The 27,464-nt window shown below is 42.6% G+C and overlaps 1 protein-coding gene across 10 annotated transcripts in view; it reads left to right on the forward strand.

Moving 5' to 3' along the window:
• The first annotated feature begins 563 nt into the window (after positions 1 to 563).
• The window catches only part of LOC100412610 (uncharacterized), a 39,807-nt gene continuing 12,906 nt past the window's right edge, over positions 564 to 27,464 (forward strand). The window contains exons 1-9 of one of the 10 annotated variants that reach the window (XM_078343747.1): positions 564 to 855; positions 3,264 to 3,374; positions 4,796 to 4,997; positions 6,686 to 6,813; positions 8,719 to 8,829; positions 13,285 to 13,371; positions 20,594 to 20,803; positions 25,435 to 25,506; positions 27,110 to 27,174. Coding sequence is in view for 4 of the 10 variants with exons in the window: in XM_078343731.1 (XP_078199857.1) it covers positions 21,411 to 21,567; positions 25,435 to 25,506; positions 27,110 to 27,174 (294 nt within the window). In the remaining 6 variants the exon portion in view is untranslated. Of the gene's footprint in view, positions 856 to 3,263; positions 3,375 to 4,795; positions 4,998 to 6,685; positions 6,814 to 8,718; positions 8,830 to 13,284; positions 13,372 to 20,593; positions 20,804 to 21,133; positions 21,568 to 25,434; positions 25,507 to 27,109; positions 27,175 to 27,464 lie in introns of those variants that run through there. The other 9 variants (XM_078343752.1, XM_078343764.1, XM_078343755.1 and 6 more) reach the window with 9 other exon arrangements.

Here is a 27,464-nt window from a genome sequence, read left to right on the forward strand (position 1 = left end):
AGTTGAGGTGCTGCGGCGCTGGACCCCAGGGCCCCTGCCTGCCTCCTGGGGAGCCGGGTGACCCAGGCACCCCGGTGAGGCCCCCGGGCTCCCACAGGACGGATGCGGACAGGGAAGCCGGGGAGGCCTCCCTGCTGGACTGTCCCTGCAGCCCCAGCTTTCCGTGGTTCTAAGGGCCCCCTCTGCAGAGGGACCAGGGAGCCCGCCCTGCATCCTGAGGCGCCGCGCTCGAGGGACCCCAGCTCTGGCCGGGCCGCTTCCTTTGCGGATCGTGAAGCTGAGGTCCAGAGGAGGGCAGGGGCAGGCCCTGGAAGCTCCCCCGGCAAAGGGAGCCGATCTCGGGGCTGGGGTCACAGGGCTCCACTCCTGTGATCTCTAGGGCCCTAGAGCCGGGAGGAGAGACTGGGGGGCCTTTCGTCCACCGCTGGGGCTGGGCAGAGGCTCATCCTGGGCCGCAACGCGAAGCTGCTTCTGTGCAGTCCGAGCCGCGGCCCCTTTAAGAAGGGGTGGTGCTTCAGCCAGTCGCTAGGGACGCTGCGGGCGTGCGCGCCTCTACGGAAGCCGAGACGGCGCTTTCCGCGGGGCCCGGGCAGAAGCCGCGGCGTGGTTGAACCGAACTGAAGCGGCGGCGATGTGGTCGGAGCGAGCGAAAGCGGCGGCCAGAGTCTGGGGCGTCGTCCTAGTGGGCAGAAGCGCAGTCGACGTCCCAGCGAGCAGAAGCGACCGCGCGGTCCCAGCCGGCAAAAGCGGAGGCCGCGTCCCAGCGAACAGAAGCGGCGGCGTCCAGAAGCGGCGAGCTTCGGAGAAGCCGTGGTGGCTTCCATGTGATGGAGGAGCAGGAGGGACGCTTCCGCGGTAAGTGGCGGGGCATGGACCCCCCCGGGAACCCTCCGGGCCTCCCTGCTCCTTCCCCACCGCTCGCTTTTGGGCCCTGACTCCTTGTGGGCATCTGGGCCCCAGTAGTCTGCGTGGCGGTGGTTGTGGGGTCCTGGCCGCCGCAGCGTGCGCACCCTGGCCGGGAACGGTGTGCGACCCGCGTCCAGCCTATAGGAGCACCTGGCCCAGAGGCCGGTGAAGCGCGGGACCTAGGACCCTCCGAGCCCCCGGCCCTCTGAGCTGAGGTCCAGGGTTATATGATGTTTCGGGACCTTTAGAGAGAGACCTCGCTAGAACCCAATAGAACAGGTGACATTTGTAGTGTGAATTCTTTGAGGAGTCTCCAGGTAGTTCGCTGTTTTCCGAGGTGTCTATTCTGATTCTCATTTACAGTGTATGAGTTCCCTTTTCTCCAAAACCATACCCGTGTTCCTTTTTTGTTTTTTTTCCCTTTGGAGACAATCTCGTTCTGTCCCGGCGGGAGTGCAGTGGTGCCATCTGGCCTCCCTGCAACCTGCGCTCCCGGGTTCAAGCAATTTTCCTGTCTCAGCCTCCTGAGTAGCTGGGACTACAGGGGCCCGCCGCCACGCCAGGCTGATTTTTGTATCAGTAGTAAAGACGGGGTCTCTCCATATTGATCAGGCTGGTCTCAAACTCTTGACCTCAGGTGATCTGCTGCCTCGGACTCCCAAAAGTTCTGGGATTACTGGCGTAAGCCACCGAGCCTGGCCTCTCCTATTTTTAAAAAACTTTCTAGGGATATTCAGTAAGTGTGAGATTATCTGTGTGTGGGTTTCAATTAAACCACACACAGTTAATTAACTGTTGGATAGTTAATTTTGAGGACCTTTTACCTGTTGTTCGATTTTCTGTCGCAGAATTGTCTGTTCAGGTCCTTTGCGAAATATTAGATTCTTTTGCTACTTTGTAGTGTTTTTTGTGTACACCTTAGGTGACAACTCATGAATTACATGATTACCTGAAATTTTTGCCTAATCTATAGGACGCTTTTTTAATTTGGAAGGTAGTTTCTTTGCCGTGCAGAAACTTTTCAGGTTGATGTAGTCCATGTTTATTTTTGCGCTTTATGCATGTAATTCTGGTCACCCATATAAGAAAATACTTCTCAGTGACAAAGCATTTAATTGTCAAGGAGGTTTTCCTTCCAGGGTGTTTGTTTCTTTCTCTCTTTGCAAAGGTGAGCAGAGTCACGTGACCCAGAATATATGCTCAACCTGTGTTTTAGTTAAAACATTTTGTGCTTTATGGTCTTTTGTTCTGGTCTTTGGAGGTTTTTTTGGTTTGTTTTTTGCAAGGGGGGGGAGTTGATTTTCATATATCATGTAAAGTCAGGGTCCTGTTTCTCTCTTCTGCATTCAGAGAGCATTTTTCTCAAAGGTATTCATTGAGCAGACTCTGCCTGCCACACTGCGGTGGTCTTTGTTAAAGGGAGTTGACTGTGTCCATATTTGCGTTGATCTTGTTTTGTCCTCCCCATTTTTATCCACAATTCTAGGTTTGTTTTTTTTTTTTGAGAGACGGAGTTTCACTCTTGTTACCCAGGCTGGAGTGCAATGTCGTGATCTCCGCTCACCACAACCTCCACCTCCTGGGTTCAGGCAATTCTCCTGCCTCAGCCTCCCGAGTAGCTGGGATTACAGGCACGCGCCATCATGCCCAGCTAATTTTTTGTATTTTTAGTAAAGACGGGGTTTCACCATGTTGACCAGGATGGTCTCGATCTCTTGACCTCGTGATCCACCTGCCTCAGCCTCCCAAAGTGCGGGGATTACAGGCTTGAGCCACCGTGCCTGGCTAATTCTAGGTATTGTTTTTATCCAGGTACCATATATGTGCTGCATAACTGCAGCTTGGCAGTGTGATTTAATATCCAAGATTCTGGGTCCTCACTTCGATTGAATTTCTCAGGATTCCTTTAGATATGAATTGCTTTTGTGGTTCCCTGTGATTTTTAGCAATATGTATTTATTTCTGTTAACTTTTTTTTCTCAACATAAAGGTACATAATTAGGGGTACATTTTCACACGTGTAGATTGGGTAATGAACAAATCAGGGTACTTAGGATCTCTGTTCCCTCATAAGGTATTATTTTTGTGTGGAGAGAACACATAAAATTCTCCTTTCTTATTCTTTTGAAAAATATAATATTGTTAACTCCTGTCACCAGGCTGAGGAGAACACTCCGATTGATTCCTTTAAGGTTAAGATAACTTTGCTTCCATAACCAATCCCTACTCCCCCTCTATCTCCCAGACAGACCCTGGTAGCCAATACTGCGCTTTCTACCTCTTTAAGACAGACATCTTAAGATTCAGTGTTTGCCTTTCTTGGCCCAGCTCATTATGTTTAACATAATGTTTTCCAGGTTCATCTGGGTTGCTCCACATGACACTGTTTCATCGTTTCGGTGGCCGAAGAATATTCCCTAGTGTATGCATATGAGAGTGTCTAGATCCCTTTATCTGTGGATGGACAGGTTGGTTGAGTGTATACCCAGTAGTGGGAATGCTAGCTGGTATGCTATTTTTCCTTTCTATTCTTTGCAGGACCCCCAACTGTTTTTTATAGCATTAATACTAATATACATTTCCACAAACAGTTCCCTTTGTGGAAATTCAAACTAGAAGTTGTCTGTTTAAATATTTTAATCTGTCTGTAATGTTCATTCTAGTTGGAGTGAGATAAGATCTGAGTGTGGCTTTGATCTTCATTTTTCTCGTGCATAGTAACGGTAACCACATTTTTGCAAATGTTGCATCAGTTTCTTGTCTGCACAAATATCTCTTCAGGTTATTTGGTTTGGTTATTTTTCTCCTTTTTTTTTTTTTTTTTTTTGCCAGCCGGTAGTGTTACTGGCTTGTACCTTTTCAAAAATAACCCCTTATCCAACTGAATGTTTGCCCAAATGTTTCTTACAGTTTTTAGTATGCTTTTTCATTTTGTTCATTGTTTGTTAGACACAAACTCCTCAGTGTGACGTGGCCCCACATGTGTATGATTTCTTGGTTAGCTGCGCTGTTGGTTACTAATGAAGAAAAAACTCAATCACTACCAAAGCAGTCCATTGTCCACGATTTTCTTTTCCTTGTATTTTTGTTTTTGCAAATCGTGAGCATACATCCAAGTTGCAGTAAATATCCGCACACCGAGGTTGTCTTTATAGGAGCTTTATGGTTACAAGTTTTGTGTATAATCTTTAATCCTTTTCAGTTGATTATTGTGTATTTCATACCATGAGAGTCCTATATTATTCTTTTACATATGGATACCTAGTTTTGAAAACCTTCCCCATTGTGTCAGTTTGGTAGTGTTTTGAAAAATGTATTCACTCTGTATAAATTTCCGTTTATTATTAAACACCCTCATTTTGCTCACTGGTCTGTGTTTCTCTGTGTTTACCAGTAGCATATGGGTTGGTTAACTAGGGATTTTCATTTAATTAGAACTCAGGGAATGTGATACATGCCACATGGTTTGTGTTTCTCAGGGTAACTGTGGAAATTCAGGGTGTTTCACATTTCCATATAAATTTTGGCATTGTTTTCTTTATATATCTTAAAACACCATTTCCCATATATAAATATATATAATGAGAGGGTACAGGGAAGATTTTGATACATGTGTATTCTGAGTAATGATCAAATTGGGTTATTTAGCATCACTTCACCTCGTATAGTTATGATATTTTTGTGTGGTAGCAACATTCAGAATATTTTCTTCTAGCTACTTTGAGACATATACATTTGTGTTAAGGCCAGTCACCCTGCTGTGGAATAGAAGACCAGAATTGATTGCTCTCATCTGAGGGGAAGTTTTTACCCATTATTGATTCCTTCCCAGACCCTCTCCATTTTCCCAGCAACCTCTAGTAACCCCTATTGAACTTTCTGCTTCTAGGAGGTGAAGATGTTTTCAGTCTGCATGCCTGGGATCGTGTGGAATAGGACTTTCTCTACCAGGCTCATTCGTTGGACCTGATGTTCTCCAGGTTTCTTCATGTGGCTGCAGATGGCAGGATTCCCAGAGCTTTATGGCTGGAACATACTCCATGATGTATGTGAACAGCAGTTTCTTCATCCCTGCAGCTGCGGGTGGACAGGTAGGTTGGTTCTGTACTTTGGCCACAGTTACAAGTGCTTCAGTACCCATGGAAGGCAGATAGCTCTCTTCAGCCCAGGGATTTCAACTGCTTTAAATGTGGAACCAGTGGTGGGGCTGCCAGCTGACATGGTAGTTGTACCGTGAAGTTTTTCAGGAACCTCTTGCTGTTTCTCAGTGTGTGTATACTAGTTCAGGTCTCCACCAATAGTGTTGAAGAGGTCACCTTTCTGTAAGTCTACACTGGCTGGCGCCTTCCAAAATTTGTGTTTTGTTTTTGGTAGTATTCATAGCGAGTGGAAGGAGACGGAATCTTAGCATGGTTTCCATGGACATTAGTGATGTGGAGAAAGTCATTTGAGAAATCCCCACGTTGCTTTCCATGGTGTCTGAACTGGTTTGCATTTCCACCAGCAGCAGAGCAGCGTCCCTGTCCTCTGCCTCGCCTGCATTCGTTCTTGTGAACTGTGTCCTAATCGTCATTCTGGCCAGTGTGAAATACTATCTCGTGGGCCTTTTGCTTTGCCTCTTTCTGATGCTGACTGAGGCAGAGAAGTGTTGTCATGTCTGTTGGTTGCTGTGAGCCTTCTTTTGAGGCGCGTGTTTTCATGCCCCTTGCCCTTTCTTCATTGAGTTTTTGTTCTCCTGGTTTATTTGCTTAACATCTTTAAGGTGGATCCGGGATATTAGCCTTCATCAGATGCACGCGTGGGAACATTTTCTCCCGTTGTGAAGGCCGTCTGTTCACTCTGTTGGTCATTTCTTCTGTGCAGCAGCTCTTTGTGTATTAGGTGCCACTGGGCAATAATTGTTTTAGTTGCACTTGGCTTTGGAGACTGAGACACATCCACGCTGTGCCAAATCCTCTGTCAGGAAGGGCGTTTCTAGGTTCTCTTGCAGGCTTTTCATAGTTTGAGGTCTTGCATTTACATCTTTCATTCATCTTGAGTTTGTGTCTGTACACCGTGAGACACGGGGCCCACTGTTTTTCTTCTGCAGCTGGCTAGTCATTTATGCCAGTGCCGTCTATTGAAAGGAGGGAGTCCTTTCTCCAAAGCTTATTTTTGTGGATTTTGTTGAAGATCAGATGGTGTTAGGAGGGGTGAGGGTTTCAGTCTGGGTCCTCTAATCTGTTCCACTGCTCTGTGTGGAATGGGGTTCCTAGTTTTTCAATGAAATTTAACATCAGGAAGTGTGACACAACCAAGGTAGTTTGGATTTCTCAGGATTGCTTTGGAAATTCAGTGTGTTTTATGGGCCACATGAATTTTAGCATTGCATGTTGACATAGTTTTTAAAAGGTTGGTCATATGGTGAAGGTATACAATGGGGGGAGTTAGAGTGGGGCATTTTGATTAATGCAGACACAGAGGAATGATCAAATCAGGATATTTAGAGCCTCTCTTATCAGAAACAGTTGTGAATTTGTTTATGGTAGAAACATTTGGAATCTCCCAGATTTTGTGAAAAGGGTGTGATGTTGTGTTAACCTCTGGTCACTTGGCTGTGGACCAGTGAGGAGCGATTCATTCCTCTCATCTAAGTGTAACTTTGTGCCTATTTCTGACATCTGCCCGTGCCCCTTCTTCCCTCCAACCTTTAGTAACTACTATTGTGCTTTCTAGACCTATGCAATACAGCCTTTTATTTTGGATTCTACATTAGTTGTTCTTTTTCTGCCTGTCTTAGGTCATACATGATGTCCTCCAAGTTCAACAGCGTGGCTCCAAATGATGACATTTCATTCCGGTTTTCTAGCTGAAGACGATTCTATTTGTGCACATACACCAGGTATCCCTTCATGTGTGGATGGGCAGGTAAGTCTATTCTTTGTCTTGGCAATTGTGAATAGTGCTGCAGTCCACATAGGATGGCAGATGCCTCTTGCATGGACTGATTTCTTTCGTCCTGAAAGTATACTTAGTAGAAGACTTGTTAGATGAAGTGGTAGTTGTAGGTTAAACTTTTGGAGGAAGCTCCCACTGGTGTCTGTAGTATGAATGCTAATTAACATTCTGACCAAATGAGCTCCTCTGTGGAAATTGACAGCAGCATTTGCGTCTCTTTTAATGTATTTGATTGCCTTGATAACACCCGTATGAATTATAGTGAGATCATGTGTGTTGCTTTGATTTACATCTTTCTTGTGATTTGCGATATTATCTAAGTTTTTAAAACTTGTTTTCAACATTACGTCTTCTTTGCAGAAATGTCTGTTTAGGTTATTTGGTCCCAGTTTGCTTAGTTATTAGTTTCTCTTTTGTGTTTTTGCTAGTAAGTAGCGTTTGTTGCTTAGACATTTTGAAGACAACCTTTCATCATATGTAGGTTTGCCGAAACCTTTCTTGTAAACTTCAGGATAATTTTTTTTTTTTTTGAGATGGAGTTTCGTTCTTGTTACCCAGGCTGGAGTGCAATGGCGTGATCTCGGCTCACCGCAACCTCCGCCTCCTGGGTTCAGGCAATTCTCCTGCCTCAGCCTCCTGAGTGGCTGGGATTACAGGCACGCGCCACCGTGCCCAGCTAATTTTTTGTATTTTTAGTAGAGATGGGGTTTCACCATGTTGACCAGGATGGTCTCGATCTCTTGACCTCGTGATCCACCCGCCTCGGCCTCCTAAAGTGCTGGGATTAGAGGTTTGAGCCACCACGCCCGGTGGATTTTTTAGAAATCTGCTTGGGCACAAACTCTAACGTATGATGTAGTCCCACGTGTGTCTGTTTTCTTGTTGTCCTTTGATGTAGGTGACTGATGAGGAAAAAGAGAATCATGACCAAACTATCCCATCGCCTATGAGATTTTCACCCCATATTTTTTATTTTGTTTTGGCACACTGTGAGCACAGATCCACATTGACCTAAACATACCCACATCATGTGTCTTCTCATTGGAAGAGTTTGATGCTTTCGACTTTTGTTGATCAGTCTCTAATTTATTTTGAGTTAATCCTTGGTCTTTTTACACAGTTGGGGTCCTATTCTACTTACGTAGGGATATCCAGTTTTCAAATCCATTGACTAAACAGATTCCCCCCTCTTCATTGTGTCTGTCGGTGTTCTTTTACAAAACGTGTACACCACCTAGGAATTTGGGTTTGTGATCGAGCTCCCTCATTCTGTCTGTTGGGTTTCTTGGTTAGTGCCAGTCATCTGTTGTTTAGATAACTGGCTTCTCAATATAATTTCAAATGGAGGACAGTGATGCATTCCATGTACTTTGTGTTTTCAGGGTTGCTTTGAAATTCAGGGTGTTTCATGGTTCCATGTAAATTTTAGCGTCATTGGTATTTTTTTTTTTTTTTTATAAAGCGATTCCACTAGAGCATATGTATATAACTAGAAGATACAGGGGCCATTTTGATATGCGTACACCTAGCATGTTGATCGAATCACAATATTTAGCATCTGTGAAGTCCTCTAGGTATTATTTGTCTGTGGAGATGATACTTACAATCCTTTCCAGCTCTTTGGAAAATTCCCTACAATATTAGCCCTGGTCACCCTGCTATAGAAGAGAAGGGTAGGACTGATCTGTTTTCTAAGTGTAACTTTGTACCCAGGACCAATCCCTGCCTAGGCGCCCCTTCCCCACAGCCTCTGGTAACCACTATTGAGCTTTGTGCTTCTGTGACGTCAAGTTGTTTCAGATTCCACGTGCATGAGATCATGCAGTATATGCCTTTCTCTGCCTGGCTTATTTCATTTAACATAATGTTCCTCAGGTTTTTCCACGTGTCCGCAAGTGACGAGATTTCACCCATTTCTACGATTAAAGAATATTCTGCTCTGGATGTATATTGCAGTTTCTTCATCCCTTCACAATGGAAGAACAGGTAGGTGTATTTCCTATCTTGGCTATCGTGAGTACTGCAGTACGGAGGGTAAGGCAGGTATCTCTTCCACGTAGGAATGGAATGATGGCTGGATGAAATGGGCGTTTTTACTTTGTTGGAGGCACTTCCAGCTGTTTTTCGTAGTGTGTGTAGACACTGACATTCCCACCAATAGTGTATGAGAAGAGTTTCCCCTTCTGAAAGTCTGTACTAGTTGTTTCCTTTTAAAAGTTTTCTTTCTGTTTTAGGTAGCATTCATTCGACGTGGATGGAAGCGGCATCTCAGTGCAGGTTTCCTTGACATTCTTGTGAGGATTAGCGCTTTTGAGAGACTTTTCTTTTACCTGTGAGTCAGTTTCACATCTGCTTCGCAGACACGTCTGTTCAGGTCCTTTGCCCAGACTTAGCTTGGGTGTTTGTTTTTGTTTCCCCCACATGGTAGTGTCAGTGTCTTTCACAGATTTTATAACGACCCCTTTCAAAGACAGGATTTAACATAGTTTTCTTTCAGTCTGTGAGGCACCTTCTCTTCTGTTCGTTGTTTTCTTTTCACAGCATAAGATCTGATGTTTTCCGTAGTTCCACCTGTTTACATGTTAGTGGTGACTTCCGTGTGCAGTTAAAAACAGTGAAAAAGATTGCCAATCCATGGCATTGGCTATGTTTTTTTCCTTCTAATTTTCTTTTTCTTTTTATATTTCACATTTTGCAACTGGTGTGCATAGATTAGTCTTCTAAACTATGTGCTTACCTGTTGTTTCCTGAGGGAAGGAAATGGTTTCAAGGTTGACTTTAGGTCTTCCATGTAATTTACATCGATTTTTGTCCTATTTCAGTGTTTTTCATGTGGTTATCCAGTTTGCTCAAAATCATTTATTCTTTTCCCATTGTGTCTATTTCTGTTGTGTTGAAAAATGTGTTCAGTGTACATTCATTTGGGTGGCATGTGGGACTCCCTCATTCTGTCCGTTGGGTAGCCTTTCTGTTTTTATGCCAGTGGCAGGTTGTTTGGGTAAATAGAGGTTTTCGTTATTTTATCATTATGCTCACTCAGTGCCTTTAGTTTCTTGCATATGTTAGAAAACAGTTCTTTTCGGATACATGATTTTCTATAATTTTGTCCCAATCTGTAGGGTGCCTTTTCTTTGGGTTCACCGTTTTCTCCTTGTTTATAAATTTTAAAGTTGTCCTTTGTCTAACCTGTTTATATTTGCTTTTGTTAGCAGGGATTTTTGTTTCCCATTGGGAAATAAAGCGAGCGAGATGGCGAAAATGTTGTATTATTTATGGGTAGATTCTTCCTAATTTTTCCTGTCTGCAGCTGGTGTACACAGATTCAAGTTTTCCCAAAATAGACACTCACCCTATGTATTTTCCTGAGAGCTTGTTAAGTTTCAGGATTAAACTTAGGTGCTGAGTTGGTTTTGTGTTGATGTTTGTGTTCTTGTGCAACGTCAGGGTCTCACTTCAGTCCTCTGCACGTGAATACCCAGGTTTCTCAACCTGGGTGCCTTTGGTGCGTTTCTGAAAAATGTGTTTATATCATTTTGGTCTGATTGTCTGGCTCCTTCATTTGGTCCATTTGGTTACCTTTCTGTGTTTATGTCACTAATGGATGGAAAGGGTCAGGGTAAGTTTTGTTTTCTTTTTTTCTTTTTCTGTAGCTTTCCACCTTGATTTGGTAAAAGAGTACCTACATTTACTTTGATTAACAATATTGTGCACACACTACTAGTCCGGTGGTTCATCAGTTGATCATCTATCTCAACTGGGGTAAATGTTAGTGAAGTGATAGAAATAACAAAGACATTTATCAAAAGAGGGCTCTCATGCACAAATAAGTTTCAGTATCAAAAATTCAGTAGGCTGGGCACAGTGACTCATGCCTGTAATCCCAGCACTTTGGGAGGCCGAGGTAGGCAAATCACCTGAAGTTAGGAGTTTGAGACCAGCCGGGTCAACATGGTGAAACCCCATTTCTACTAAAAATTCAAATAAGAGCCGGGCGTGGTGGCACACACCTGTAATCCCAGCTATTCAAGAGCTGAGGCCGGAGGATAGCTTTAACCCAGGAGGCGGAGGTTGCAATGAGCCGAGATTGTGCCATTGCACTCCAGCCTGGGGTACAGAGTGAGACCCCATCTCAAAAAAAAAATAAATAATTCAGTAAACAAATGTGACTTAAACTATATAAGAGTTATAAAATAGTTAAAAAATCCACCCCCCCAAATTTTGGAAGGACATATAAGAGTGATATAAGATCATTAACTGGATTGAGACACATAGAATACTACAGACAAATAGGACATAGGGATATAAAAGTACAAGGTGTATCAGTGATAGAGTTGGTAAGAAAAAAAAAAAAACAGTAATACTTGACTTACTAAGAAATTTGTCTAGGGTTTGGCTGTTTTTCAACTGTGGGAAAATCCCAAAAGCCAGGTGCAGTGGTGCACAACTGTAGTCCCAAATACTCCAGAAGTTGAGGCAGGAAGATTCCTTGAGCCCAGGAATTCAAGGCTGTAGTGTGAAACATGGTGCCGGTGAGTCGCCACTCTCTCACTTCAGCCTGGGCAACATAGCATGACTGTGTCTCTCAGAAAGATTGCAACAATTATAACACATTTGTTTCAGCGGAAATGTAACTTTTTTGTGTCTCATTATTTAAAAAATTCAGTCAGTGCACTTTCACTTATAATTTTGATGGTGTTTTTATGATCTTAACACCCAGAAAAGTAATAGAGGCCCATGCTGAATGAGGCCTCAGCCTTCTATCTTTACCTGGGTTCATGTCCCAGCATATGATAGAAGAGCAAATCTAATGCTTTTAAGAAAGCGTTGCAGCAGCTAAAAGAGAACAAATTAAATGGATGTTCTAACATAAATTACAAGCTAGCTAGCTGATTAAAAACATCAATATATTGCTTTGTGTTGTTTCTCTGAGTATACCATATCTGTGTGCCCTTGAAACATTGGTATGCCTCCATTGAGACTTGTTTTCTCTCCTTATTTATGTAAAAGATAACACACAATTTAGTGGCATCAAGTAAAGTGACAGAACATACGATCTTTTGGTTTTCCATTTCTGAGTTACTTCACTTAGAAGAGTGGCCTCCAGCTCCCTCCAAGTTGCTGCAAGAGACATGATTTCATCCCTTTTGATGTCTGAGGAGTAGCCCATGGTGTGTGTGCACCACAGTTCCTGTATGCACTCAGCAGTCAATGGGCACTTAGGTTGGTTCCATATCTTTGCAGTTGCAGATTGTGCTGTAAACATGCATTTGCACGTGTCTTTGTGTCTTTTTTCATGTGACTACTTCTTTTCCTTTGGGTAGATACCCAGTAGTGGGATTGCTGGATGAAATGGTAGTTCTGCTTTTTCTTCTTTAAGGACTCTCCATGCTGTTTTCCATGCTGGTTGTGCTAATTTACATTCCCACCAGTCGTGTAAAAGTTCCCTCTTCACATTCAAGCTGAGTTGGTTTTCGGCTTTTTAATGGTGGCAGTTCTTGCCGGAGTAAGGTTGTATCTCACTGCGGTTTTCATATGCATTTCCTTGATTAGTGATGTTAGTGCCCTTTAAATAGAGACTTCAGTAGTTTCCTTTTTTCATTCTCCATATGAGACCACAACAAGACAGCTAAATTTCTATTTATTTTAATTTTGACATGAAGGCTCCCTCTTGCCCAGGCTGGAGTGCAGTGGCACGATCTTTGCTCACTGCAACCTCTGCCTTCTGAGTTCAAGCGGTTCTCCCGTCTCAGCCTCCCGAGTAGTTGGGACTACAGGTGCCTGCCACCATGCCCAGCTAATTGTTCTATTTTTAGTAGAGACAGGGTTTCACCATATTGGTCAGGCTGGTCTCCAACTCCTGATCTCAGGTGATCCACCCATCTCAGCCTCCCAAGGTGCTGGGAACACAGGCGCGAGCGACTGCTCCCAGCCGAGGCAACAAGACATCTATCGATGAACCCTCACCAGACACCAAATTTTTTTGGTGAGTTGATGTGAAATTCCCAGCCTCCAGAACTCTAATAATGTCTATTTATAACTCACCCAGTTTATGACATTTAGTTACAGCAGCCTGAATGGGCTAAAACGGTATGTGTGTAATTACCTTCTTAGCACTGCGTTTGCTCGAATCTGTAAGTTTTTGGTATGTTATGTTTTATATTTCTTTTATCTCAAGATAATTTCTGACTTTTCTTGTGATTTCTTATTTGATACATTGGTTAGTTAAGAGTATGTGGTTTAGTTTTTCTTTTCTTTTTATTTATTGAGACAGGGTCTTACTCTGTCACCCAGGCTGGATGGCAGTGGTGCAATCTCTGCTCACTGAAGCCTCCCTCTGACTTGCAGGTTCAAGTGACTTTCATGCTTTAGCCTCCCAAGTAGCTGTGATTACAGGTGCCCGCCAGCATGCCCAGCTAATTTTTATATTTTTATTACAAACAGCGTTTCACCAGGTTGGCCAGACTGGTCCCGGACTCTCAACCTCAGGTGATCCACCCACCTGGACTTCCCAAAGTGCTGGGATTACAGGTGTGAGTTACCACATCTAATGTAATTTTTCAAACAATGGAAAAATTTGTGATTTTTTAAAAGTTCTCCTGTTAATTAATTTAATGTGACTAGATATGATGCTTTGTATACTTTCTGTCTTTAAAGTTGATTAATCCTTCTCTTCTGGGCTAATATATTGTCCATCCTTGAGAATGTTCCATGTGCACTTGAGAAAAATGTGTGTTCTTCTGCTGTTGGGTGCAGTGTCCTGTGTATGTCTGCTAGGTCCAATCGGTTGATGGTGTTTCGTTTATTTTCTTAATGATCTTCAGTCTAGTTTTCTACTCATTGTTAAAAGTGGCATATGAGGGCTGGGTGTGTTGGTTCATGCCTGTAATCCTAGCACTTTGGGAGGCCAAGGTGGGCAGATCACCTGAGGTCGGGAGGTCGAGACCAGCCTGGCCAACAAGGTGAAACCCTATCTTTAGTAAAAATAAAAAAAACAGCCAGGCATGGTGGCAGGCACCTGTAATCCCAGCTACCTGGGAGGCTGAGACAGGAGAATCACTTGAACCTGGGAGGCAGAGGTTGCAGTGAGCCAAGATCACACCATTACACTCCAGCCTGGGCAACAGAGTGAGACTCTGTCTCAAAAAAAAAAAAGTGGAATATTAAGGTCTCCAACTCTTTTTGTAGAACTGTGTTTCTTCCTTAAATGTTGTCAGTTTGCTTGATGCATTTTAGGGCTGGGAAGTTTATGACATATGTTTATGATGATCATGTTTTCTTGGGGAATTGGCCCTTCTATTAATTTAATATCCTTACCTTTTGCAATTTTTTTTGACATAAAGTTTATTTTGTCTGATATTAGTATAACAACCCAAGCTCTCTCTTGGTTACTATTTGTGGCGAATATATTTTCCATCCTTTAACTTTCAGTGTTTAAATTATTTGTAGAGATGGAGTCTCTTTATGTTTCCCAGGCTGTTCTTGAACTCCTGGCCCAAGTGATCTTCTTGCCGTGGCCTCCCAAAGTGTTGGGATTACAGGTGTGAGCCACTGCGGTTAGTCCAATTCAGTGATTTTTAGTATATTTAGTATATTTACAGAATTATGTAACAATCACCAAAATCTAGCTTAAGGACATTTCATCATCCCAGAAAGAAACTCGTGCTTATCAGAGTCACTTTTCAGTCTCATTCCCAGCCCTAGTCAACCAGTAAGCTGCTTTCTATCCCTGTATTAGGCTGTTCTGGACCTTTCATATAAACGAAATCATGCGACGTGTGTTCTTTTGCATCTGGCTTCTTTCCCGAAGCCTTGCGTTGCTGAGGTTGATCACTGTGGTAGCATGCCTCAGAACTCATTTTTGATTGCTGAATAGTATTCCGTTGTATTCCCCACATTTGAATTCCTTCGTCAGTTGATGGGCATTTGGCTTGTCTCCACTTTTTGGTTCTTGTGAGTGGTGTTGTGAACATTCACCCACAAGTCTTTGCGTGAACATACATTTTCATTGTTCCTGGTTAGATACCTAGAAGTAAAGTTGCTGACTTTAAGGCAATTTGACTTTATTTTATATTATTATTATTTTTGTCCTGAGCCCCTTGCAGTTCTGCTAGAGAAGGTGATTTTATTTTTCACATTTAGAGAAACTGTCATACTATCTTCCAAAAATGTGGCTGTACCATTTTACATTCCCACTGGCAGTGTATGAGGGCTCTGGTCTCCACGTCCTCTCCAGCACTTGGTGTCACGCGTCTGCTAGATTGTAGTTATTCTAGTGGGTGGAAAGAGACATCGCGTTTTGGATTAATTTGCATTTTCCTAGTGACTGACGATGCTGAACGCTTTATAATGTGCTTATTGGACATTAAAATATTATCTTTGGAGAAATGTTTCTTCATGTTCTTTTCCCATTTTTAAGTTGGACTGTCTTTTAATATTGAGTTGTAAGAGTTCTTGTGGATATATCAGTTATTAGACATAAGATTTATAAATCTTTTCTCCCATTCTGCGGCTGTCTTCCCCTTTCTTGATTGTATCTTTTGCTGTACCAAAGGTTTAAATTCAGCTGATGCTCAATTTTTTATTTTCTTGCTTTTTCCCTTTCCTCCTTTTCCAGGTCTCACTAGGTGGCCCTGACTGATCTTCAACTGTGCTTTTGATGATGTTTCTAAGACATCAGTGCCTTACACAAGATCACAAGAATTTACTCTTACGTTTTCTAAGAGTTTCATTGTTTTCAGTTTTACATTTAGGTCTGTGATCCCTTTTCAGTTAATTTTTGTGTATGGTGTTAGGCAGGGACCCAAATTAATTTATTTGTACATGAATATCCAGTTGCCTCACCACCGTTTGTTGAGAAGTCTATTCGTGGTTGGAAACTGGTTCATGACTGTCATCCCAGCACTTTGGGAGGCCAAGGCTGGAGTATTGCTTGAGGAGTTTAAGGCTACCATCTGCCTAATTCTCCCCATAATTTCTCCAACATCTGCCTAAAAATTGTTGCATTTGCGATGACACGGATGAAACTGGACGACATGATGGTAAGTAAAATAAGCAGAGCACCGAAAGACAAACCCTGCATGATGTTATTCATGTGTGGATCCTTAAAAAGTTGAACTCTGCTTGGGAACTGATTCATTAAAGAAAATGGAAAGAAAGAAAAAAAAAGAAAAAATGTTGAACTCATAGAAGCAGAGAGTAGAATGGTGGTTACCCCGGGCTGGGTGTGGGGGAAGAATTAGGCAGATGTTGGAGAAATTCTGGGGAGAATTAGGCAGATGGTAGCCTTAAACTCCTGGACTCAAGCAATACTCCAGCCTTGGCCTCCCACCACTGTTTCCAACCATGAATAGACTTTTCAACAAACGGTGGTGAGGCAACTGGATATTCATGTACAAATAAATTAATTTGGGTCCCTGCCTAACACCATACACAAAAATTAACTGAAAAGGGATCACAGACCTAAATGTAAAACTAAAAACAATGAGACTCTTAGAAAACGTAAGAGTAAATTCTTGTGATCTTGTGTAAGGCACTGATGTCTTAGAAACATCATCAAAAGCACAGTTGAAGATCAGTCAGGGCCACCTAGTGAGACCTGGAAAAGGAGGAAAGGGAAAAAGCAAGAAAATAAAAAATTGAGCATCAGCTGAATTTAAACCTTTGGCACAGCAAAAGATACAATCAAGAAAGGGGAAGACAGCCACAGAATGGGAGAAAAGATTTATAAATCTTATGTCTAATAACCGATATATCCAGAAGAACTCTTACAACTAAATATTAAAAGACAGTCCAACTTAAAAATGGGAAAAGAACATGAAGAAATATTTCTCCAAAGATAATATTTTAATGTCCAATAAGCACATTATAAAGTGTTCAACATCGTCAGTCACTCGGAAAATGCAAATTAATCCAAAACGCGATGTCTCTTTCCACCCACTAGAATAACTACAATCTAGCAGACGCGTGACACCAAGTGCTGGAGAGGACGTGGAGACCAGAGCCCTCATACACTGCCAGTGGGAATGTAAAATGGTACAGCCACATTTTTGGAAGATAGTATGACAGTTTCTCTAAATGTGAAAAATAAAATCACCTTCTCTAGCAGAACTGCAAGGGGCTCAGGACAAAAATAATAATAAAATAAAATAAAGTCAAATTGCCTTAAAGTCAGCAACTTTACTTCTAGGTATCTAACCAGGAACAATGAAAATGTATGTTCACGCAAAGACTTGTGGGTGAATGTTCACAACACCACTCACAAGAACCAAAAAGTGGAGACAAGCCAAATGCCCATCAACTGACGAAGGAATTCAAATGTGGGGAATACAACGGAATACTATTCAGCAATCAAAAATGAGTTCTGAGGCATGCTACCACAGTGATCAACCTCAGCAACGCAAGGCTTCGGGAAAGAAGCCAGATGCAAAAGAACACACGTCGCATGATTTCGTTTATATGAAAGGTCCAGAACAGCCTAATATAGAGATAGAAAGCAGCTTACTGGTTGACTAGGGCTGGGAATGAGATCGAAAAGTGACTCTGATGGGCATGAGTTTCTTTCTGGGATGATGAAATGTCCTTAAGCTAGATTTTGGTGATTGTTACATAATTCTGTAAATATACTAAATATACTAAAAATCATTGAATTGGACTAACCGCAGTGGCTCACACCTGTAATCCCAACACTTTGGGAGGCCATGGCAAGAAGATCACTTGGGCCAGGAGTTCAAGAACAGCCTGGGAAACATCTCTGCAAATAATTTAAACGCTTTAACAGGTGTAGTGGTACAAGCCTGTAGTCTCAGGTACTCAGGGAGCTGAGGCAGGAGCATCGCCTGATCCCAAGAGGTTGAGGCTGCCGTGAGCCATGATGGCAGCACTGCATTCTAGCCTTGGTATCAGAGTGATAACCCTGTCTCTCTCTCTCTCTCTCTCTCTCTTTCTCACATGCACAAACATTGTACACTTAAAATTGGTAGATTTTAGTTTGTGAATTACACCTCTATAAAGCTGTTAATTTTTAAATTATTTTTAATTTTTTTTTTCTTTTTTTGAGACAGAGTTTAGCTGTTTTTACCTAGGCTGGAGTGCAATGACGCAATCTCAGCTCACCACAACCTCCACCTCTCAGGTTCAAGTGATTTTCCTGCCTCAGCCTCCCAAGTAGCTGGGATTCCAGGCTCCCGCTATGATGCCTGGCTAATTTTTTGTATTTTTAGTACAGATGGGGTTTCATTATGTTGTTTAGGCTGGTCTGAAAGTCGTGACCTCAGGTGATCCACCCATCTCGGCCTCCCAAAGTGCTAGGATTACAGACACGAGCCAGGCCGTTTTTTAAGTTCTAAAATTATACTATTTACCCCTAGCACCAAGATTGTAGTCTCAAAATACCATTGCCCAATGAAAGGAAACAAGGCTTCCTGGACAAAATGCTGATTCCAGGTCTAGGCCAGAAATGTGTAAGGAGCCTGGAACATATTATCACTCTGGATAGCAAATAATCTATCAAAGGTTATTAGGATGATTTCAACATGTCCGAAGGGCCAATCTGAAGGGCCTCCTTCTAACCAAAGATAGGACATTTTGTACATTAGTAAGGATAATAGTTGCAGTGAATTGAGATATATCAAATATGTTTGAATATCTGCATTCATAATGATCCTTTTGAAAAAATAAAAGTGGGCTGGCACAGCTTCTCATGCCTGTAATTTCAACACTCTGGGAGGCTGAGTTAGGAGGATCACTTCATTCAGGAGTTCAAGACCAGCCTGTGCAACACAGGGGACTTTGTCTCAACAAAAGATTTTTTAAATTACTCAGGTTTGAGGGCCCGTGTCTTTGGTCTCAGCTACTCAGGAAGCTGAGATGGGAGGGTCACCTGAGCCTAGAAGTTTGAGGCTATAGTGGCATGACTGCTTGTCTGCATACCAACCTGGGCAACAAAGCTAGACCCTCCCTGTCTAAATAAATTAATTAATAGAAGTGGTCACCATTGAAGGATATAAATGAAACAGCCCATGATTTTAAAAAATGGTAAATAAGAAATCAAGCCATGAACTGGTGTTTTCTATATAAGTCGTACAAGTGAGTAACAGTTCATAAGAAGCAGCATCTTTTTTATATTTACTTTATTTTTTTCTTAATGCAAGGCTCTGCTTGGGGTAGCAGTGTCTCTTTCTTCATGCACGGCCCTTCTTAGGGTAGCAGTATCTCTTTGAAGGGTGGCAGCTCATAAACGAAGAAGGAATGATACAACAATGCCTTCATTGTTCAATCCGTAACTGATCAATGGCCATTAACACCACCAATTAAAAAAAAAAGATCTCCAGAGTACACACCTCCTCCCAGAAGAAACTAGCGCAGCCTTTTTGCCCTGAATCAAGTCCAGCCTGAATCTCACCAAGTCTTGAGATTAAACTACTAATTTATCAAAACTAGAACAAAGTGAAGAGCAAGTTAACCAACATCACAAGATACAATTAGCAAAATTCACAGTATGAGAAACAGCATAATGAGAATACACTTAGCATAATTCAAAGTGTGGGGAAATGGCCTGATTTATTCAATAAATGGACTGCAAGGGACAGCACAGAGATGAAAGTGGGAAGCTGTCAGGATCAAAAAAACCCGAAGAGGTGAATCACACAATCCCAAAGAGAGACTTTATTTGGATCCTGATTCAAACAATAAATACATGAAATGACTGAAAATTTGGAGCTAGAAGGAGAGTTGACAGTGATAAAGAGCAATGGTGTGAGATGGTTGATGATGGTATTGGGATTATGTTTTTTAATGAGTTCTTGTCTCCGGGCATGGCGGTTCACACCTATAATCTCAGTAGTGTGGGAGGTCAAGGCGGGAAGATCCTTTGAATCCAGGAATTGTAGACCAGCCCAGGCAACATAGCAAGACCCTGTCTCTACTAAAATACAATAAAAAGATGAGCTGGGCATGGTGTGAGTCTGTAGTTGCAGCTACTCAGGAAGTTGAGGCAGGAGAGGCCACAGTGAACCAAGATCATGCCACTGAACTCCAGCCTGGGTGACAGAGACCTCATGTTGAAAGAACAAACAAGAATCGTATCTTTTACAGACATCCACCAAGACGGTCAGGGAGGAAATTCTATGATGTGTGGGATTTTTTATAAAATCACGAGAGGAAGAGGAGAAGCATGTAGGAGTATACATGTAACACAATCGCCCATCAGATAACAAATACCTGCATCTGCTGCTGAGTAGGTGGAAGCTCACTACACTAGCCTCTTGTTCCAAAAAGCTCTAGAATAGAAAGTTTGTCTAAAAATCCACTTCAGGGATTTGTAACAAGCATTGAATAAGATCATGTATACAGAGTGTTTTCTCACCACGGCTTGCAGGTAGTCCGCACGCAAACATGGTTTTTAGTTTTTTATAGTCCCCGTCCATGAATCACACCCAAAAAAGGTATGTTGTTCACACCAAGAGCTCTGGCCCGCGGACCTTTGTCCACTTGGTGGTAATTCATTGGACTCTGAGGTTTAGAATGAGGAAATACCAGCCTTCAAAGCCCCAGGCCTGCTATGAAATAGCAAAGCCAATGGTCCCAGATGCCTTCGTAGCACACCTAGTAAGTAGGACACTTTTCTCTCACCTTGTGAGCACACTTGAGTCCATGTACTGATTTTTCATTCATTTCTTATATGCCGTGTATTGGGTACTAGGGATCCATAATACAGAGGACCCACAATTGACTGCAAGCATCACTTTCAAAGCATCATTTCAGGATGAGTATTTCGTGTCAAGTGGATTCAAGGAACAGTGTGAAGGATCCATGGCCTCAGTCACCATGAAGAGCCTCCCAAGAGCCAACCGTCCTGGGCACATGTAAGTGAGTGGAGACATGGAACTCACCCTTACAAGGCCTAGAACCTGACAGATCATACAAGACAGAAGCCCAGATAACTAAGAAGGGGACGCTGAAGGTGAGAGGTGGGCCCCAAAGGATTCTGTGAAAATGCTTTGTGTTTGTGGATTTCTCACGCAGAATGAAACCTTTGTTTTTATTCACAGGTTAGACACACTCTCTATATAGAATCTATGAAGGGACATTGCTGAATTTTTTGAGGCCTATAGTGAAAAATGGATTATCTCAGGCAGCTCAGGATGAATAATGCAGTCACCAAGAGGGGCAGGGTGGCCACAGGTGGCCAGCAGCAGGAATGGGCATTGTGAGCCATTGGATGGGGTTGTGAGAAGTGGCATTGTGGCCTGACTTTGTTGTTTCCTGGCAATCAGGTGACATAGGAGGCTTTGTGGGGGACAGGCATCAGCCAGGACCAGCAGCCTTCAGTCGGAAGCTGGTAGTGGGAGGAGGAGGAGCTCCGACTGCTCTCACGGAAGTGTTTGTGCCCTTGGCGCTTGCTCTGTTGCTTTGTTTTTTCCTTTGTTTTATTTTATTTTGTCTGTTGCTTTGTTTTGTATTTTTTTTTTTTTTTGCGTGTTGCTTTGTTTTGTTTTCTTCTTTTGTTTGTTTGTTTTTTTATTTTATTTCGTGTTGCTTTGTTGTTACAGTCCCCTTGTGGATCACACATGGGGAATTGTGTGTGCCCCAGCGCTGGCCCCAGTTGTGCCTGCTGTGAGCCTCGTGGCCAGTCTGTGGCATCCACCACTCCAGAGCCTGCCGTGTTACATCCCGGAGTGGTGGAGGTCCAGGCCGCGTGGCCCGGAAAATCGAAGAGGCGCAAAGGTAAAGAAGCCATGGGTGCCATTTGCTCTCTGGCACATCTCTGGCCACCCCCTCCCCACCTCCTTCCCATCCCGTCACCCCAGAGATCCTCAGCTTCCAGCTCCCTCCTGCCTATAGCCAGCTTTCCCGGGGCTGGGCATGGGGGACAAAGGCTCGTCCTGCCTCTTGTCTTTGTTGTTGAGCCTTCTTGCTTGAGGCCTTTTTGGTCTAGTCTCTCCCTTTCCCTGGTGAAAATTCAGATACTCCAGTTTTGGAGTCTCCATCCCATTCTCTAGCCTTGGCTGTCCAGCTATTATGGCACCTCAGTGAAGGAGCCGGTCAAAGGCCCAATGATTTCTTTTCTCCTATTCGATAGAGAAGCTAATAATTGAGATAATTCAGACTCAAATATTTGGAGACTTAAATATTAAATAGAGTTTGCCCTGGAAGAGATTATATGGTGTTCTTAATAGATGGTTTGAAGTCACCTTGACAGCAGCAGCTTTATGTCTTCGAATTGTAATTTGAAAACCAAAGGAAAAATTGAGGGACATGCTTAAAATGACTGCAAAAGGTATGAAATGTTACTGCCCGAGCTGTAAAAAAGCTGTTTTTGTTGTGGTTTTACCCAAAAGTTTAGCCGTGGAGCTCTGATTACTTCAACATTCCCACTTTGACATGAACGTCTCTTCAGCCCTACTCCAGTAACGTCACGGGCTTAGTTTACCTCCTTGTTCTGAAAGACAGGTAGAGCTAGCTCATGGTTACAGGTTCCAAAAGAGATGAAATGACTTTAGACTTGAATTTGGAAGGTAAAGACTTGGAGTTAGAAGGCCAGACCCTGCCTGTGGAAAAGAGTTTGTCTTCATGGCTCCCCTTCCTACAGGATGGAAAAGGGGAGGAGAGGAAACATTTCATGTTTTTGCTATGGTCAAATTGAAGACAAAAACTAACACTTGTAAGACAGGAGAGGAGCATTTAGGTACAAAATCAGTCAAACATTTGCGTATCACTAAGTTTGTTGAGCAAATGGAAGCTACCAGACTCAGAAAACCAGAGATGCTAATGGAACTGACATTAGTAACCAGGGTTTACTGAGTTCAGTGCTCAGGGTGACTTTTAATAACAACCACCTTCCCCTCCACACACACACTTTTCTCAGGACTGGAAAGCTCAGGCAGCCCAGGATGAATAATGTCACACAGAGGGGAACGGTGACCACAGGTGGGCAGAAGCAGGGATGGGCATTGTGAGCACCAGGATGGGGCTGTGGGGCGGGGCATTGTGAGCACCTGGGTGGGGCTGTGGGGTGGGGCATTGTGAGCCACTGTGTAGAGCAGGTACTTACTCTAAACCCTGCCTATAGGTAAAAAGATTTTAATGTAAAAAGACCTTCAGTTGTCCCACACCTTCCTTCTGAACCATCTTTTCCCTATGGTATACATGCCCTCAGTCTGAGGGCTGTGAGGGGTAATGGCACAGGGATCCACCATCTTGTCTTGCCACCCCTCAAGACATAGACATGGCTTCTGTTTCTCAGTCCTTATTAAATGTTTCTAAGAAAAAAAAAAAGCTGGTACTTCTACATAAAGGAGAAGTATGGAGCTGTAAAAAAGAGTAAGATGTCTTTTTATTGCTATGGAGTGATTCCCAAGATAGGGTACGCAGAAAAGCAAAGAGAACATGCAGTAATATACACGAAAGAAAGCAGGCGAAATCATGTGTATTTCATTATTTAAAAATAAAAGCCAATGTTGGGGAAGTCTTGATGATGACCTGTGACAGTTTCCTTCTAACCTCACTGGGCAGACAAAGTGCATATTTTCTCAAAATTTCATTTTGCTATGGGTTCTGCAGAGGACGCTAACTGTGCACTTGTCGCCTTTGAGTTAGAGAAAACTTCGCTTTGTGATTCATTGTGCGTTACGTGGTATACAGACTGCTCTTTCATTTTATTCTATCCTCTCAATGTTTGGAGTCAGGTGTAAAATGGGAATTATACTGTGTTACATATGAGGAGGCTGGTTCTAAGAAGAAGACTCAGTACATCAAGAATGTAAATTCTAGATTTATGGCATATAAAACTAGAATTTACAAAAAGGCATGCATATGACCTGCTTTAAATAGTACCCTTTATAAAAAAAAAAAAACTTTTTTTCCTTAGCTTACTAAAGCAATTAAGCCTCAGGATGAAAACAGCAATATTAGATAATGAGAAATAAAATGGGGATACTTGTGACACAGTAATGCTTTTTATTGTGAAAAGACAGGGTCTTGCTTTGTCACCCAGGCAGTGGCGAGATCATAGCTCACTGCAGCCTCAATCTTCTAGGCTCAAACGATCTTCCCACAACAGTCTTCCATGTAGCTAGGGATACAAGGGCTCACCGCCACATCTGGTAATTTGTAGATTTTTTGTACAGACGAGGTCTCACTGTGTTGCCCAGGTTGGTCTCAAACGTCTGACCTCAAGTAGTCCTTCTGCCTTAACCTCCAAAACTGTCAGGATTACAGCCATGGGCCAGCACACCTAGCCCAGAAATGTTCCTAAAAGTCTGAAACAATAAGTTAAATGCTATTAAGAAATATGTAAAAAGATAAACATATACTATGGTATATGAAATGTCACCGTTCGGTCATGGTCACAACAGTGATTAAAATATCCAACAGTTGAGGCAAGTCTGAGAACAGAGAGGGACGTACAGGATTGGTTTGGAAGCCAGAATTAGGATTGTCAGAGCTGGGAAAGCAGAAGCAAGGCAAGAGTGTGCGCAGGAGTGGGGCACACAGCCACTCCGTGGTATGCCGTGTGTCCTCTTTTACGGCAGGCCAGCTCCAGCCCAGCAGATGAGAATCACCTGATGGGTGGAAAGAGTGGATTCAGGTAAAATCTCAGACTGTGCATCATAACGGAGAGACTTAAAATATTTGCCTTATGGGTCATAAAACTACTAAAAGTGACAACATAGGGATAATAGAGTAGGTCAGTAAATGCAGTAAGCCACCTGCCACATCTCCATAGCCTCAACCATCCCACAGAAACACTGGGGCAGCAGGATTTCACAGAGCTTGTGAGAAGAGCTCTCGGTCCAGGGTCCCGGGCATGATCTAGAGGACTCAGGTGTTCCGGGATCTCTCTCCCCGGGGAACCAACCGCATGATTACCTCAGACCTATCATTCCTCACTGTGGTGACTGGGCAAGTCACTCAAAATGTCTGAATTTGAATTCACTGAATTTGAAAATAGGGGTTGTAGCCCCTTCCCTGCCTATCCCTTGGGGCTGACTTAGGGATCAGGGAAATCACAGATCTCTGTCATGAGCTGGAAATCATGTGGCCATGGAAACTGTGAAGTCACTTTCCATCCTAATCCTGCGCAGACATGCAAGCTCCCTCTCTGTAGTCAACCACTACCAAGTGTCTGGATTATTCTTCCCGACATTGATTGAACATTTTAGGGCATTTACAAAAACATGAGTCTTTTTAAGTCTTTATCTGCATTTCATCCTTTTAGACACTATAGAGATTAGTAGGTCTATAGCCTAGATCTAATAATGTTTCCACATCTGAGAATAGGGAAGAGAGGCACAGATGGGTTCATATCCCTCTTCCAGGTATGTGCAGATTCTAAGTAGGATTTGAACCCAGCCTATTTTTTTGGTAACTTGGAACTTCTGCTTTTCTATATTGTCTCATCTGAATAAAGGTATCTGCCTGCACAAACAAATCTCCCTAGAACCCAGATCTAATTCAGGTCGCATTGAAAAGCACTCGGTGAAAACTAGGATCAAAAGTTTAAACTGAGAACGTTTTTACTAATTTCTCTGTGGTCCTCTGCCAGCAAGATGTCAAGCATTGTCTTTATTATGATACATTTCTGCCTTGCAGGTTTGGCTGGCGGCGCCAGGAGCTGGGCAGCAAAGAGGAGGCGCAAGAAAATTTGCCGCAGTGAAAATGAAGGTAGTGTGGAAATTATATCATGAAGTTGATTGAAGCAAATAATTTCAGTTTACTCATCCAGTGTCCCATATGAGAGGAACTCAGTAAATGCTGTGTCAGGTTCTTCATTTATTTCATTTGTGCCCATTGAAATGCATTTAATCAACGGGTGATGCAACTACACAAGGAAAGTTACGTTGACAACTTAGAGTTTGGTTCTTTTTGTTACTTTATTTTTGTGAGAAAGTCTCATTTTGTCACCCTGGAGTGCATTGGTGCAATCACAGCTCATTGCAATCTTGACCTCCCCATGTTCAGCTGATCCTTCTACCTCAGCCTCCCAAGCAGTTGGCTGTAATGCACATGCTTTATATTAAGCTATTTTTTTTTTAATGTTAGAGACAGGATTTCACCATGTTGCCCAGGCTTGGTTCACTTTTGATAGTAAAGGACTTCTAGAATATTTAGACGTTTGTTTTCCGTTTGGGCAATTATGAATACAGCAGGTATAAACCTTCTTGTGTCTCGTTTGGAAACATAATTTTTACAATGTAACTAAGGCAATGCTAAAATTATGGTTACTTGCTTGTATGGTAAGACTACCTTTCTTTGTGAGAATTTTGGTAGAATTTACCGGTGAATTCATCTGAAGGTAGTTTTTTGTGTTTTTTTTTTGAGAAGATACTAATTATTGATTCAATTTCTAAAATAAATATAGGCCTATTCAGATGATTCATTTATCTTGAGAAGACTTTTAACCTTCTGAAACAGATCCAGAAAATTAGCTCATTTCATATAATGTATCCAAGTGTGAGCACAGATGTGTTCACAATATTCCTTTATTATTATTTTTGATTCCACTCGTCTTCAACTGATATTATTGGTACATCGTGACTTCCTTCTTTTCCATTGTGGTTAGACAAGGTAGAGGTTTATCAATGTTTTTGATCTTTTCAAATAACTGGTTTTTGGTTTTGTTGATTTCTCTGATTTCCTGTTTTTTATTCCTTTAATTTCTGCAATCATTATGTATTTTTCCTCTATTTGACATTACACTGCTGTTTTTCTTTCATTGCCGAAGGTGGAAGCTAGATTATGAATTTAGATGTTTCTCATTATTGACACAGCATCATGAATGTTACTCATCGAATATATCATTAAAATGCACAGTTAATAACTAAAATAATAAATATGTGTGCTTTACTACAATTTTAAAAATACAACAGGATAGATAATTGTAGTATCAGGATATGCAGATCCACAGAAGTTAAATAATCCTGTAATGTTTCATAAAATGTTGGGATTCATCTAGACCTTCATGTGGGCAGCAGGTCTGATGAGATGCTCTCGCTGAGCCATGCAGTGCCTTTCTGTATTAACCGGTTCTCAGACTATTTCACAGTGATGAGGTTGCTGTAGCTAGAAAGCCCAAGGCTCTTTGGTTTCTTTCTGCCCCTCTCCTTTGCCTTCCTTCAACACCAAGGAGAGTGGTCCAGCAGCAGCTCAGTTCATGCTTGTCAGCAGCCCAGCTCCATACACTGCAGCTTCAGTCCATGTCCCCCAAGCCTCCTTGTGGGATTCCTCACAGCACCAGTGCACTGACTGTCTCTCTGTGTCCTCCTAGATCCCGTTCAAGACCAGGAGGACGGTAGGACTGCGAGGATTGCGGAGGAGACGTCACCTGAGATAGTAAGATGCATTTCTTTGTCTTGAAGAGAAATGTCTTTTTCTGGGGCTTCTAGAATGTCAAGTGAGTATCATTTTTGACTGCCATTGTGAATCAGTCCTCAGCTGTCATGGACTCCAGCTACCAGTCACTGGAGCTTATGACCAACTGAGGCCTGATTGATGATGTCGGTCCAAAGGTGACATCACTGACAAGCTAGTAGTGAGCCTATTTCTCAGTAGCAACATTTTCTTCCTGAAAAATAATTTTGTATTTGGCAGCCAACATGGACTTGCTCAATATCCCATGAAAA

Source organism: Callithrix jacchus, chromosome 1, assembly GCF_049354715.1.
Source record: "Callithrix jacchus isolate 240 chromosome 1, calJac240_pri, whole genome shotgun sequence".
Classification (NCBI taxonomy): Eukaryota; Metazoa; Chordata; class Mammalia; order Primates; family Cebidae; genus Callithrix; species Callithrix jacchus.